Below are 15611 nucleotides of genomic sequence, written 5' to 3'. Positions count from 1 at the left end.
CCACTGGCTCCCTATTACTGAGAAATTGTTGTCCATTCTCAAAGGCGCATTATATTTATCAGAAATAGTAGACAACAATTGTGTTCATCAAGACTGATCAAATATACAGTATTGTGGAGAACTTTTAGGCATGTTTGAGCCAAAAATTGAGGCTGAATTAAGGTGGTAATGGCTAAAAAGCCCACCTGAGGGAAACATAGAGAGGGAAGGTGGATTGACACAACCCCAGTGTTCTGGATGTCCTCGCACACTACCAGGGACATGGAAAAAGAATCTGTTGAAAAAGTTCACACCTTTCGGGTGGATGTGGCAAGTAAGCATGGCCTGACAGTGGGTCATAAAGGAGTCCCTGGAAACAACGGTGGCAAAAAGTCCAGGGGCTTAGCCAAAATACATCCATACATCTTTTTTTACCCTGTTTTTCCATGATGATGAGTTGATTTTGGTAATTTTCCTGAGATCCAAACCTGTTCTAAAGAAACAAAACTGTTTTCCTATTATAATGTTAAAGTTTTTCAGAGTCTCTAGAAAATGACCAAAATTTACACCTATCATGGGAAATGGAACAAAATACATTGTGTATGCATCTTCTTGTTGTTTTGTTCGGTCACATTTCGTTCCAAATAAGACACAAACTCCAAAATTCAGTGTTAAATAAGTTTGATTTGTTGAAAATGTTGCAAAATTTGGGTCGTAATTGCTCATTTAGTGGGTAGTGGTGGGTCTCAACTGACCAGTTTAGAACCATTGGCCTAGGGTACCATCTGGGCAGGTAGTAGGGTTGCCATGAACCTGTGGTCATGCTGTGGATGTCCATCGGGCCCCTTGATGAGTCCTTAGTGCCCTACGGTCCTAAAACCTTTGCACATTACTGTATGTTTTAAAAATATTTATGTATTTACTATAGACAGCAGAGTGGAGCAGTGGTTAATACTGCCATCTCACAGCAAGGAGGGTACTGGTTCAAATTCTTATGAGGCAGGACTGGCCTGTGTGGACTCTGCATGTTCTCCCAATGGGCACTTGGGTTCTCTCTGGGTACTCCAGTGTTATTAATTAATAATTGATGAGTCTAAATTGCCCGTAACTATGAGTGTGACTGCTGGTTTTTCTCTGAATGACAGCCCTATGATTGACTTGTGATGAGTTGACCAATGACGCCTCCTATGCATAGGATAAGGGGTTTAGATGATTACATACATCAATGTATCTTTCATGATCAAAATAATGATTATACTTATAAACCAAAAAGTGACAAGTAAACATTTAAAAACAATAATCCAAGAGGCAGGAATATGAAAGTGGAAATAATGTTTATAACAGCAGCCAAGAAGCAGCTGTTATGAAATGTGAAAACCCGAGAGCAAAAGATTTCATGCGATGATTCAGCAAATATTTGAACTTATCAGCCGTAATGTTAAGCTCAGTTTCTGCCAGAAAGCAGTCTCAACTTATCACCATCACTTCTTTAAAGAATGGCTGTGGCAGCAGCACGCTGTCCGCAGGCTTTAACACTCACACGACTTTAGGAAGTCTGAGGATAAAGGGGACAGAAAAAGGAGCCAAATACAAGCAAATTATTGAGGACTGCAGTGCCAAACACAATAGACTGCAACAGCTTATGCTTGGCACAAATAATGACTGTAAGCATACAGTGAAGTGAGCACAATCAATAGAGGAGCGGCTGTGGAGGAAAAGTAAGAAAACCTCTGAAAAGCTTTGACTTCAGTCTCCTTACAGATCTGTTTTCATGTGAATTTTTATGCCTTAAATCACTGCAGATCAAACAAAAGAGCTTTATTTGACTGACTGGTGCTGAAAGATGCTGCAGATCTGTAAAAAAAATCACACAAATCTTGCAATTTTGTTCAGTAATAAGCATGAAAAGACCTTAATCTGCAAGTCCTGCCAGAGGGAATCAAATGATAACTCATCTTAATCATGTTATCATTATTAATCCTGCAATTCAGGATCATGTAAAGTTTCTTTTCTCTAAAATATAAAGGTGTCAGAATTCATGCTCCTCCTGTGTGTAAACTAAATTGTTCTTCAGTTGTGTATGCTTGAAAATAACACCTCCATATTGAATAATGCTGCTATGAAAAAAACAGAGTTTGAGTTGAGTTAGAGATTAAGAGCTGCCTTTGTGAGACTCTGTGCGGTCATTTAATAAGATTTCTTCTCTCATCTTTGTTGTACTATTTATTTTACAGCCACAGTATTGCTTTTCTTTTATTGGGTTTTTACAGGAGTAGTATTTTCATGGTTCCAACGGGCTTTTTCTTCAATATTGAAGACATGAAATTTGGCGCAGTGCTGTATTGATTACTGTAATTTCGGTGTTTGCACCTCTCCTAAGTGGAGATGTTGTTCGGTGTGTTTTCATCATCACAGTACAGCAGGGGTTACTGGGTTGTGACTCACAACCTGTAACTTTGAGCAACTCTGCTACAATTCCACCTGGAGACTTTATTTTTTCATTTCAAATCATGCATTTTTATGTAAAGGCAAGAGACTGACGTTTAAAGTGGACATACAAAGAGGATTCTTATATAAAATACACACAAGTAGCTCCACTTCTCCTCCAGCATTGCTATAAATGTTTAGTAATTGCTGTTGCTCTGCTAAAGCTACCATCTTAAAATGTGTGGATTAGTCAATAAGCTGGTTGAGCTCAATAGAGGCTGTTCATTTAGGCATAGGGCCTATCTGTCACTGTGGGAGATGTATATGTGTCTGTGTTTGTGTGTTGTCTGAATACTCTGCAAAGGGATTTTCTCCCCCTCTGGTCACACCGCTGAAGTAATTTGTTGTTTGCTTGCGAGGCAGAAAGCGCTTCTGCAGGAGAAACACCTTTGCTAAGTGTCTCATTAACAAAACACATTCTCCTCTACTTAATGCATATTCTGCCTCTATGCGTGCACAAGAGGCAGCAGAAGTGCACAAACACAGTAAAAAGAAACACGATAAATGATGCATTTTTATTGTCTTGGTCTCTTTTGTGGCTCTTTTTTGTAGACAACATCAGGCGAGGACATGCGAGATTTCACCAAAGTGCTGAAGAACAAATTCCGATCCAAGAAGTACTTCGCCAAACATCCTCGGCTTGGTTACCTGCCAGTCCAGACCGTTCTAGAGGGTGACAACCTTGAAACGTAAGTTTTACTAAAGAATCTTTACAGAACAGATCAGAGCTGAAAAAATAAGGGCTATTTAACTACAGATAAACACTGGATCAGATATGTTTGTTTGAACTTAAATCGGTGGTTTTCAACTGGTGGGTCAGGGCCCAAAAGTCAGTCGTGAAGCCCTTTTTAGTGGGTCACAAATTTCTGCTTTCTATGAGGCCCTTTTGAATCTTTTTTTTTCGCCCTTCTGTCATATATTTTGCCCAGTCTGACGTCAGAACTGCAGCCTTTTTCATTAGATAAATCTTATGGGTTGAAAAAAACTCACAAAGGAGATGATGGTGGATCTTGAGGCTAGACCAGTTGAGAGCCACTGGGTTAAACCACAAGAGAAATGTATTTGGAGATATTATTGGATAACAACTATTTAAAAATGTGTTGATTGATCCAAAAATGTGCACACAGATCTGCAAATGAAAGCAACAAAAGTGGAAAGCAAATTGATCCATCTGATCATTACACCAACATGGACTGTAATGACAATGCATTCAAATTGCAGCTATAACAGCCTTAACTTCTCTTAGAAGGCTTTCCACAAGATATTGGAGTGTTTCTTTGGGAATTTGTGCCCATTCATTCTGTAGAGCATTTATGAGGTCAGGCACTGATGTTGAAGGAGAAGACCTGACTTACAATCTCTATTCCAGTTCATCCCAAAGGTGCCCGATGGGGTTGAGGTCAGGGCTCTGTGCAGGCCTGCCAAGTTGGAATAGTGACGGGTCCTTTCCAAAACTGTTGCCACAAAGTTGGAAGCAAAGCATTGTCCAAAATGTCTTGGTATGCTGGAGCATTAAGATAAGGGGTCCAGCCCAAACCTGAAAACAGCCCCTTACTATTATGGTGATGTGAGGCTTGCATGCAGCTGCTCCACCATGGTAACCCATTCCAAGGATCTCCTGACGCACAGTTTTTTGTGCTAACATTAATGCCAGCTATGGAATTGACATATGAGCTAAGAGGCTAGCAGTGCCTCTTTGATAACTTTTTCCCCTCAATTTGTCATAAAAATGCTTTTAAAGCCACAGTTATTTACTACCTAGAAAATAAACCTTGTTTGGCACGGGTTAAATTGAATTTATAACTCAATTGAAGACTAAAAGTTACAAAGGAGTTGTGATGTTTTGTTGGTGGATGAGCTGGTTCTAAGAGCTGGGCCTTTTTGTGAGAAATGTGAGCTGGCTCCCTTTTTAGAGCCTGTTTCCTCTTTAGCATTTTTTGTTTCACTGAAGGCAAAAGAGTACCAAAGGAGGTGATATTTAGGAGCCAAAACACCAAGTCTTTTGAGTGAGCTGTGAGAAATGATCTGGATGCCTGCACAAGCTTGAAAAAAAGGCTGTGCTTTTTTGAAACTAGCAGTATACCCCAGTTAACATCAGTTTAATGCAGTAGTCTTGAATGCTTACCTGTTTGTGTTGCATTTACACTACCAAAACAGTCGAGATGCAATCTGAGCTCTCAAATATCTTCAGTATGTGTTGGATTGCATGCAGACCTAGCATTATAAATTATCTCATACAAACTAAATGCCCAATTAGATGTTAACCTGTTTCAGTGCAAGTTCTAAACAGGGTCTCAGTACATATTTGTTATTCTGTGTTGCATCTGAGTATCCATTTGCATTGTTTGCATTTACAAAAATGTGGTTCAATAATATCTTCATATATTGAAAATCATTCAAATTTGATTAAATTCATTTAGACCAGGCATGGCTTAGGATGAATGATATAATTCACAGTATATTTTTTATGAGCCTCTGCAAACAACCAATGAAGGGTCCACATTTGATTGGATGCTCAAGAAACAGTACACGCTAAAGATCTGCCTGAGAGAGGACTACTTATTTTGAGTCATGTTTTTGTCCTGTGGACTGAGATAAATGTATAATGAACATTCAGTGTCAAAATCAACTGTTTTTTACCTTATACTTGAGCTGTGATTTTAAGTGATGCAGCAGCAGATCTACATGGCAGACAAGGACAAACTTAATGCAGTTGTTCATCATATTTTGTCTAACATTCTGTTTTATTGCTTTTGAATTTGAAGCTCATCTCTCTTGATCCAAGTCTTTTGAGCAGCTGTAGCACTTTTGCTTTTATCATCCACAATACCCTACAAAAACATTAAGAGACTCCAAAATTATTTGAGTCTCTCCAAGTTTAATGTCTTTAATGTAACTTTCTCTCCCTGTAAAGCAATGTCTCTTTAACTTTACTCCCAGTGTATAACTCAGTAACTCTCTTTGACATGACAAAGCTTCACAAGAGCCACAAAAGAAATTTCACATCATCTCTCACTCGCTGAGTAACACTCTCCGTGACTGGTTTTGACATGTAAAATTGATAAAATACCCCACAAATGTATCGCACTGTCAGATTTGCCACTTTGTCAAACAGACCCTCAGGCCACAGGCAAAGAGAGTCTCCTGCCTCGCTCGCACAGACTCACTCTTTAGTCTGCAGAGTGTTAATTTCCCTCTCAGTAAATGTGTTTATTTACCTGTCGCTCCAGTGTTTACCAGGTGCTGTAGCTGCGCTGTAGATCTTCTGTCTGCAGCGCCGGCCTCAGTGACTACGTCTGATTTATGTTCCTGCTCCCGCCAGCCGTAAATCCCTCTCAGAGAGTCGTTTAGCTAGGCCCAAATTATGCCGACCCCACAAGCAGGCTTCTTTTCCTCCCCTTCTGGAGTGTATTTCTGAGTTGTTTCTCCATGTGCTACAAGACAGGCCCTCCTTTTCTCTCAATTTTGGGTTTTATGCTACATATAACAAATATATCTTTATATTTACAATGCCTATAAAAAGTTTTCAACCTCTTGGATGTTCTACCCTGATTATATAAATCAATCATGGTCAGTATAATTTACCTTTTTCTGACAAAAAAAGTTTACAGTACAACCCATTAATGTTGAAGTGGAAACAGATTTCTACAAATTAATATCAATTAGATAAAAATATATAATGTAAAATGAGTAATTGCCATAATATTCATCCCCTTCAAGTCAGTATTTAGTAGATGCACCTTTGTCTGCAACCACAGCACTGAGTCGGTGTGGATAGGTCTTAGTCAGACTTGCACATCTAGACACGTTCTTCTATGCAAAACTGCTCAAGCTCCGTGAGATATCACAGGGATCAGGCGTGAACAGCCCTTTCAAGTCCAGCCACAATCTCTATTGGCTTGAGACAGATTTACACATGTACCATATTCCTTCCATTTCTTGATGATGGATTTGATTAAATTCTTGGGGATATACTGTGCCCTGGAAATGTTTTTGTATCCATCCCCCGATTTAAGCTTTTCAAGGACCTTTTCTCTGAGTTGCTTGGAGTATTTTTTTGTCTTCATGGTGTAATGGTAGCCAGGAATACTGATTAACCAGTGACTAGACTTTCCAGACACTGGTGTCTTAATTCAGCAATCACTTGAGACAAATTCACTGCATTCAGGGGATCCCCTTTTCACTAATTGTAAGAGAGCTAGCAGCAATTGGCTGGTCTTCTGTTGAATTAGGACAGTCACTTTAAAAGGGGTGAATATTTATGCAGTCACTTATTTGCCTTCAATATTTCAAATTGACATTACTTTGTAGAAATCTGTTTTTACTTGTACTTTTTATAAATATTTTTTTGTCAGAAAAAGCCAAATTATTTTGACCATGATTTCTTTTATAAAATAGACAGACAAAACATCCAAGGGGTGAATACTTTTCATGGGCACTGCATACTGTTTCCCAACTCTGCCCTATTTCATGAAATAAACCTTGCATCTCATCTGTACCAAAATCATCCAAATATGGTCATGCTACTCCAACAATGACTCACCTGTTCCTTTGCAATGGATTTCCCCTGACATGCAGTCTCACACAGTCACCTCTCAGATGGATTGCACTCTCTCTTTCATCTTTCCCATTCTCACCCGTCCTCCTCCTCACCTCCCACTACGCTTCCTTCTAACTTCCTCTCCCTGAAAAATATCTCCCTTAGAGATGCCTGTCTGATATATGGCACCAAAAAGGGCAGATGAATTACATGGAAAATGCAAGAGATCTTGGGGAAATATAGAAAAGGGATTGGACTTAAAATATTTAGGAGTATTTCATGGCCATCATTTTCTAGTCTTTTTTTAACTGCAATCTTTACTGAAAGCCTAGGGAGATAAATTTGTTGTCCACAGGCTTTAAGACCATCCATACGATCTGGCTCTGACACAGGATTTATGTTAAGAAATGCAAAGCATATTGCATTCATTTCAGATTCATGTTGTCACTGTTTAGTGCCTCTTGCCATCTCAATTTACACTAAAATGAGCGCTGTGACCCAAATTGGAGTTGATTGTTTCTTGGAATTGGAACAAGGTCTAGGTCTGGGCTTGAAAAGAGGAATTATGCAGATGAAGTCAGCATCAAAGCAGCAGGAGCATTTGCAGCAGTGCTTGTTTCAGTGGAAATATGATCTCTACCAAATTCTCTTTGTCAGAACTCAATGTTTTGGTAAATTTGGTAAATTTGGTAAGTAAGTGCATTGAAAATAAAATCATCCCTAAGGTTATTAGAAAACATAAAAAGTTTTTTAAAAAGATAGAGAGCTATTACACAAAATATCAGACATTTGTTTGGTCAGGCTCCATTGGTTGTCTTAGCAAAGTAAACTTCTTAGAAGTTCTAAATTTGAAAGTAGCAGCAGGAAGAGAAAATAAGATTTCTGTGTAATTGCCCTCGCTAATGCACTCACTCTCAGGCTTTCTCTCTTTCCTTTCCCCTCTCAGATCATCACTACTGTGTTTTTTAAATTCCACCTACTCCTTTTTCTCTCTACCTTGAGTGAGGGAAAACACCACCTACTCTCACCTACCACTTAGATCCTTGCTTCATTTCACAGCAGATAGGATTTTTGATTTGTCATGGCTGTATTTCATAATGCAAAAGAATTCTTTCTAATGGTTTCCCACGCAGGGTTTTTTTTTTTTTTTGTTTTGCTTTTTTACCCACTTAACCAAATGTTAGGCTTCAAAAGGAGCTCAATGGGATTGAATGTGGGTTTGAAAATTAGTGGCTAAATTATGTTTTTCAGAAGTCAGTCACAGTAAAGTAGTATTGTTGGACTGATAGAAACAGTTTAAAACTGTGTATTTCTGTAATTTAAAGGTACACGAACAGAAGAAGTGAAGTGGAGCTGTGAATAGTTAAATATTGATTAAGTTACCCTCTTAACCCTAAACCATTTTTAACTTTTTTGTCTCAACTGGACTTACAGTCAAGCTCTAATTATGTCTTTGTTCAGGACAACATGGCTTTAGGAATAGGCATGCTGTGGTAATGTCACTTGAATTTAAAAAAAAGTTATGGTACTATAAAGACATAAGAAAAAACTAAATGGATATTAAAATATGAAGATTTTTATATCTGACACGTAGTAAACAATAATGACTAAGGCTTTTTTTGTACAAACTTGTTCTCCCAAACTAAAAAAATAATCATCCTGTGACAAAAACATCTTCAAAATGTTTAAAAATTTACAAAATGTCCTTGCGCTGTTTTATATTGGCTGATTATGTGCCATTATTCAAAGCAGTTCCTGTCTGCAGTGCCACAGAGGCCCACACCACAGGTTCTCTGTCACTTTTGTTCTCCACTATGAGCTATTCAGGCTGCTGTTCCAGTTTCTAAAATGTGTAGACATGCGCTGTTTGGCAAAGCATGAAGCAACAACGAAACAGCCTGCCATTGGTTGTCATAGCCCATGTCACATCCACTGTGGGAAAATTTTATGGTGGTTATTGATAAGCTACTGGCAAAAATGATGGGAAATGCATTAAAAATGGACAAAAAGTCATCCAAGTTCCAGGCTTGCAAGAAAAACTTCTGCCAGGGCTACAAAGGCATGGATATCATAATTGAAAAAAAGTAAGTGCTGACAATTTATGGTTCAAAAGTAATTGAACTTTTTGTAACTCTTGTCGTTTATGACAACTTCAGTCTTAGAGGGTTAACTAAGAATGTTCTAACCCTCATCTGTGGTCCCAAGCTGTGGGTAATTACTCAAACTGAGATTGCAGACACAAGCAAGTTAAACTCTGAGGAGTACAGACATTTAAAGAGAGCTTGGAGTCTAGCCACTGCTTCTCCACTTTAAAGGTGACAGCTGAGGTTTGCTCAGACAATGTTTAGGGTGCTTGCTGGTCATCTGTCTTTGGAGGTCTTCCAGGTATGACTAACTGGAAAGAGACCCACGGTAGACCCAGAACTTGATGAAGGAACAGTATATATCTTCTGGCCAGAGAAAGCCTTGAGATCTCCCATGAGGAGTTGGAAATGTTGCTGGAGAGAGGGATGCCTAGGTCACCTGGCTTAGCCAGCTGCCACTGTGACCTGGCACCAGCTGAGCAGAAGAAAATGATTCGATGGATAAATATTGAAACACACAAGATGCACATTACACTACTATGGCTCTCTCAATCAAAACAATAACAAAGTGCGGCTTTGCCCACCTCTGCTGTTTACTTCCTGCATTTAATTTAAGACTGTTAAACGAAAACTGCTCTCCTACATTTAACAGTACACCAACATGAAAGGAAAGCTGTTAAGTGTGGCCTTCCTTGTAAATGCTGCAAACTACTAGCAAAGCATTCTAGGATCACTTACAGTGTGAACCATGAAGTGCACTTTTAACAGCTTTTCTGCATCTTTATGTAAAATTCATCCATAAAACAAAATGCTAGTTTAGTCTTTAGTAAATACACTTCAACTGATAAGGTCCTTGATTGAAAATAAGAAGTAAGCTGTGGAAAGGGGCAAGATGAGCAGCACATCTCTATGCAACATGAAAAAGGCAGGTAGGGCCACGACGTTATGGTGGGTGGGGAGCTGAGTTCCAGGTTACAAGGATAAGCTTGGGCAGTTAAACTCATACAGAGCGTAATCATGGTGAATCAAATGTAACTAGCACAAAATGTGAATGAGATACAGGAACACATAAGGTAACAGGTAATGCTTTATGAGTTATGTCACAGCTGCCCTGACACGACAGTAACTGTCACAAGACCAATCTCATAATAATTGTGAAAATTAAGAATTTCACTATCTTTGACACCTGTCGGAAATACTTGAGATAATGTAAGAACCCAACAAAAAAAGTATATAACACAGGATTAGGCATTTTTAATGAATAAAGACATTTTAGTCCAATTAAAACATTGTTTACATCAAGTAGTTATTTTTTTTTATAAGTTTGACTTAAAAATTCCCTAAAAAGACGTTAAAGTGCCTCTGTTGCCTTCTCCTCACTGACTGCTACTTCCAAACATATATTAAATTCTTTATTTTACCTTATTTTACATGTGTACTTTGACATCCATGCAAAGATGGAAACAGGAGTATCCTTTTCATCTGTACCTGGATTTTGTACTCATACGTTCCCATGTTTCTTTCCCATCCCTCTCAGCTATATATCTGACGGACAGGTTGAGATGTCAGCATGGACAGATGGTCTTTTATTGCTGACAGAGAAAAGAGAGGATGGGGACAGCAGAGAGTTGCAGTGCTAAATGTGAGAGAGTGACTGCAGCAGCATGACAGACTAAGTGGATTTTTGAAAACCTTTTAGGGCATTTAGCAGAGAAACAAACAAACTCTGCAAAGGCAAGTGAAACAAATGCTGCAGGATTTTTATAAATACAAAAGCAGAAGGCGAAAGGCATCACCTTTGAGGGCAAGGGCTTCCAATTATTCTCAGTCAGCAGCTCCAAGTTTTTTTCAGCCTATTAGAGCCAGCTTTCTCAACAAACTCACTTTTCTTCTGAGGTCTTGCAGGTTATGAGTGGGTTCATTTTATTGATCAAGATTTAAAAAAAAATGTATCACTATCTTTTAACTGATGCTGAAGTCTGAGCTAGTAGAGTTTGACTTTCTAGGATGAGCTAATGATTGTAGAATGAAAATGTTTCAGTGCAGTACCTAACCTTTTCATTTAAAAGAATGACCTTGCTTTCAAGTGTTTAAAGTGGGCCTTAGACATAGGCTTGCTCAACAGCAGTGGGAGTAAAATATGAATCAGGGTCTGCACCCTGTTACTCCTCTCCACAAGCCCTCAACCTAACACCGTCTTTACAGCACCCACATCTGTCAGAACCCCAAGGTCCCTGCCGTCATGACTTTTCCCCTCCCTCTCTTTCTTTAGCCACCTTCCTTTCACTTATTTTTCTCTTACTTCATGAAACCATTCTTGTTTCTCTCTTCACTTCAGTACTTTTGAAGTGCATCTGAAGGTGAAATTTGTGTCACTGAATGTAGGTGGCACAAATTTGGATTAAAGGAAAACCAGTGGATTCATTACTCTCAATTTCTGAACAGATGACAATTGGCAAACATCCTCTGAGGAACAAAATGAGCACATGGAGTAAAAATGTTGGTAAGGCATTCAGAATGCTTAGAATATCCATAGAGAGTTGTTAGCTCGTTTTGCCCTGTTGACCCTGGGCTCTTTTTCTCGTCTGAATCCCCCGCTAAATTTAAATTCATCTCACAACTCCAAAAGTGTGACCGCGCCGAGAAATACTCCCACCGCACTGCATGTCTCCCTGTAAAATCTTCCCCTTAAGATGTAAATAATTCTTCTCCAGACCCTGTGAAAAACAACACCTTTACTTTTATATTAAGATAAAAGAGGGTAGATTTATTACCAAACTGCAAATTTTGCTCTGCATCTCTTAACGTAGCTGCAGTTATAACAGACTAGGAATGAGAAACTTTTAAATAACATTAAGACACACAAGTATTGTAAATACTAGCATAATAGCCATTTTCCTCTGATGTCATTGGGTTTGGAAGCTTACATGCTATGAAAACGTCATATCTATGTATAAAATTCATGGTGTAAGACAAATCATATTCATTGTCCTGCTTCTTGTTTTATCAGCTTTTGTCTAGCAGTTGCTGTTGGTTAATTAGGTATATTGCTAAATCTCCACAAGTTCAATGCCAAATTATTGGCCCAGGATATAAATATAAGTTAGATAATAATGGCTTTGAGATGCCCCTAAGGCATATGCCATACAACTTGGACTACAGCAGCACTTACTCCATTATTCCAGCTTCCCAAATTTAGCGTGACATTGTAGGAAAATGGCAAATATTTAAATATGGTGAATTGCATCGTGGATGGTAACTTCATTTGCAAAAATCCTCTGCACCAAATAAATCATTTTATATCAATGCTCTCAATGGCAGATTGAGTATAAAAAAGTGTCTTTTTGTGTGTTTGCTGGTGTGCTATTTCTGTAAATCCTCATGGAATAAATGAGAAAAGGGGAGAATTTGGGCCATATCATTCTGTATGCAGGAGGATTTGTAAAAACCAATTAAATGGGATGTGTGTGACAGCAGCAATGTCAGCTGACATAATCAACCCATTTCCTGTGAAACTTTCACACACTTACAACCTGGTTATGTGACAGAGAGCCGCCAGGTCCACTTACTCATCCTGACCCTTTACAGAGCTGCACATTTTCAGCATCACAAACATGCTTTGACACAGGTTTTAGATAATGTCGCTGTGGATGATCACAACCACATGTGATGTGTATTTTTGTGACTGTTTTGCATTCCTTCCCTGTGATGTCGAACAGTCTCTTTCTTCCACATCCTCCTCCACCTGCTGTGATTTTCTTTCCGACCCACTGAGTGGTTTTGACCCTGTAATGTTTTGTGGTACCTCCTTCCCCTCCCCTCCCTCCCTCCCTCCCTCCGATTCTCTTACAGCCCTGTCACCCTCATCAGCATGTGTCCGGAGCAGTACGAGTGAGTATCTTCGCCACTAGAAACTACACCACCACCTCTCCATCAGACCAGAATGCCTTCTAACGACACCTCCTTTACTCCTCACTCACCTACACCCTGAAGTCCTCACTCCCACTAAGCCATGACTGCACTGCATGCCGCCTGCCTGCCTGATCTGCTGGCTGAACATGCAACCCACAAAATCTCACCCACTGTCTCCTCCTCCTCACCCTCATTTTCTTCTTCTCTAAAGCATCCGACTAGCATTCAGTGGCTCATCCCAGCAGCGGTTGTCAAAAACCATCCACCTGCTCTGTAGATCATCCCACTCTCCTGTTTCTCTTTTTAGGATCCTCAGATTTGTTTTCTAGGTGATGTTGTGAGGGGCCATTAGGGTGTGAGCGTGTGTGCATGTGTCCGTGAATCCCTGTGTGTTAATGAGGTTGTTGTGAGCATGCTGAATCTCATTTGTCTCCATTACTCCATTCATTTCCAGGCTGTCCCAGTCACCTCAGCTTTCTCATGATGACACCCACTCCAGGATAGAGCAGTATGCCAGCAGGTACGCATTGCATCCTCCAATCATCATCATCTAATCATCATCCTTTCAGACCCCACATGGGGAACACTTAAAAAATTGCCAAGTGCATTTAAATGGTGCACATAAAAAAATTTTTTTAGAAATGAGAAATCCACCTTAAAAGCTGTATAGCAGTGTATTTTACTTGTTGCATTATTACCTCGATGTAATTTTCTACACTTTCTAATTTAATGATTTTAAATAGCCATCAGTCTGTAGTCAGCAGTTGAAATATACTACAATGCAATTATAATCTTTCTTAGGATCCATACAATGAATGCAGATAAGGCGAACCAGATAAAATTTCTTTGCTGTACTTTAGGAAATTATTCTACAAAGTTCCTGCAAGGAGTTTATTGCTGGTTATGAAACAGACTGTAATCAGTATTGATGTCCATTTATGACCCATAGAAGCAAATAAGACCCCCAGCCTAAAGATGGACTATTTCTGTAAAAATATTTAAAGCTTGAAACCACTGACATAAGGTAGGTGTAGGCAAATGTCTGAGGCTGAGGTATCACAGCTACTCTTCTATCAGTTTGGAGCAGTTTTCAGCTGGCACACAGTTTCATATCCCCATCTTAAGAGCTGACCATGCTCTTTCAAACCCAGTTGTAAAGAATATTGATTATATTGTAATCTGAGCGCTGATTTGTCAGTATAGACAAAGGTCCAACTGTTTATTGTTGTCAACACGGAACATTTTATCTGCACACACCAAAGCCTGCTGATAGTTGATTGATCAGTATCACTCAGATTACAAATTTACAACAGACTGAGCACTTTACAGGCTGAAATCATGGCCTTTGTGTCAAGATTTCATATTTGTTTGCAGAATCTGTGAATAGTTTTGATACTTCATTATTCACATGGGGCACCAAAACAAGCACAAGCTTAAAGTTTCTGGCAAAAGTTTTAATTTTGGTAAAAGATTATTTTGCTTTGGACATATATGGAAGCAAATGTGAAATTGATGAAGTAGTCAGTTATACCTAAAAAAAAACACGTTGTCCATGAAATGCAGTGGTTCAAAGAAACACGTTAGACTAATTAAACTGTTGTAATGCCTCTTACAATAGACAGTAAAGCCCTCAGGCAGTCACACTAATCCAAATTATGTTGAGTTCTGTTTAATTCTCCTGTGCTTCTTAAGGAGTAAATGTTTTTTTCTTGTGGAAGAAGCTCCATTATTTTGCTTTTTAGTTAATATAGTTTCTAAAAACAGTGTGGAGTTTAATGTGGAGTCATAGAAAGACAAGAAATGCCTAAACATACCAAAGAATGACATTTTTTAGACTGAACTTGCTTGTTTGAGATGGACATCACAAAACTGGACAAAGACAGAGTGAAATACCCTTAAAATGGGAGAAAAATGTGGATTTAGCCCTTGTTTATTTTCTAGACCCGTGTCATTGTGCAATTAAAGCCAATAACAGGAGCAAAAACTGTTGCTCTGCAGCTCGAACAGCACCAGCACTGCTGATAAACACAACCAACACTATGTATATTTCTGTCACAGCAGGAATCTGTAAAAATAAATGCTGCAAAAAGTTTAGTGTAAGTTGAAATATGTAATAGTAATACTTTTTATACATGCTGGAGAAAACACAGCATATGGATATTTCACAGACACTAGGCCGTGCAGAATGGTGCTGTTGCAGCATTGTAAGTGTTGTGATGCTTTAGTGGGCTATTGTTCACTTTTATTGTAGGTTTCTGGTGAATGTAAACAACATTAATAAAATACATATTTGAACAGTGTGTATTTTCCTTTTATTTTGTGTTGCTCACACACATTAATGTCAGAAGACTGTCAAAGTCTGCAAGTGAACAAAGTAAACAAGCATCCACCCACTTCTATGTGGCTTAGTAGCAGCAGATCACCAGTTTTCCAACACCCACTCACAGTGATCATGCTGCGAACATCAGCACGCAGATGTGCACAGCATGCAATAAATCATTACCAACATCACCAAACTAATGTTCTGCTGCTGTGAGATTGGAAACCTGTCATGTTTGATTCCAAAATAACTAAATATTTTTATCCTGCACTTGCGCAAATATCATTAC

At 38.9% G+C, this 15611-nt stretch overlaps 1 protein-coding gene across 6 annotated transcripts in view; it reads left to right on the top strand.

Annotated features, from left to right (window-relative positions):
- The window catches only part of utrn (utrophin), a 315204-nt gene that overhangs the window by 264106 nt on the left and 35487 nt on the right, over positions 1-15611 (top strand). For 5 of the 6 annotated variants that reach the window (XM_041805540.1, XM_041805544.1, XM_041805543.1 and 2 more), the window contains 3 exons: positions 3019-3155; positions 12943-12981; positions 13457-13522. In XM_041805540.1, coding sequence (XP_041661474.1) covers positions 3019-3155; positions 12943-12981; positions 13457-13522 — 242 coding nt within the window. The remainder of the gene's footprint in view (positions 1-3018; positions 3156-12942; positions 12982-13456; positions 13523-15611) is intronic. The other variant, XM_041805541.1, reaches the window with a different exon arrangement.

This window comes from Cheilinus undulatus, linkage group 14 (assembly GCF_018320785.1).
Source record: "Cheilinus undulatus linkage group 14, ASM1832078v1, whole genome shotgun sequence".
NCBI lineage: Eukaryota > Metazoa > Chordata > Actinopteri > Labriformes > Labridae > Cheilinus > Cheilinus undulatus.
Note: the sequence above shows the minus strand (reverse complement) of the source record. Positions and strands in the feature narration are given on the sequence as shown.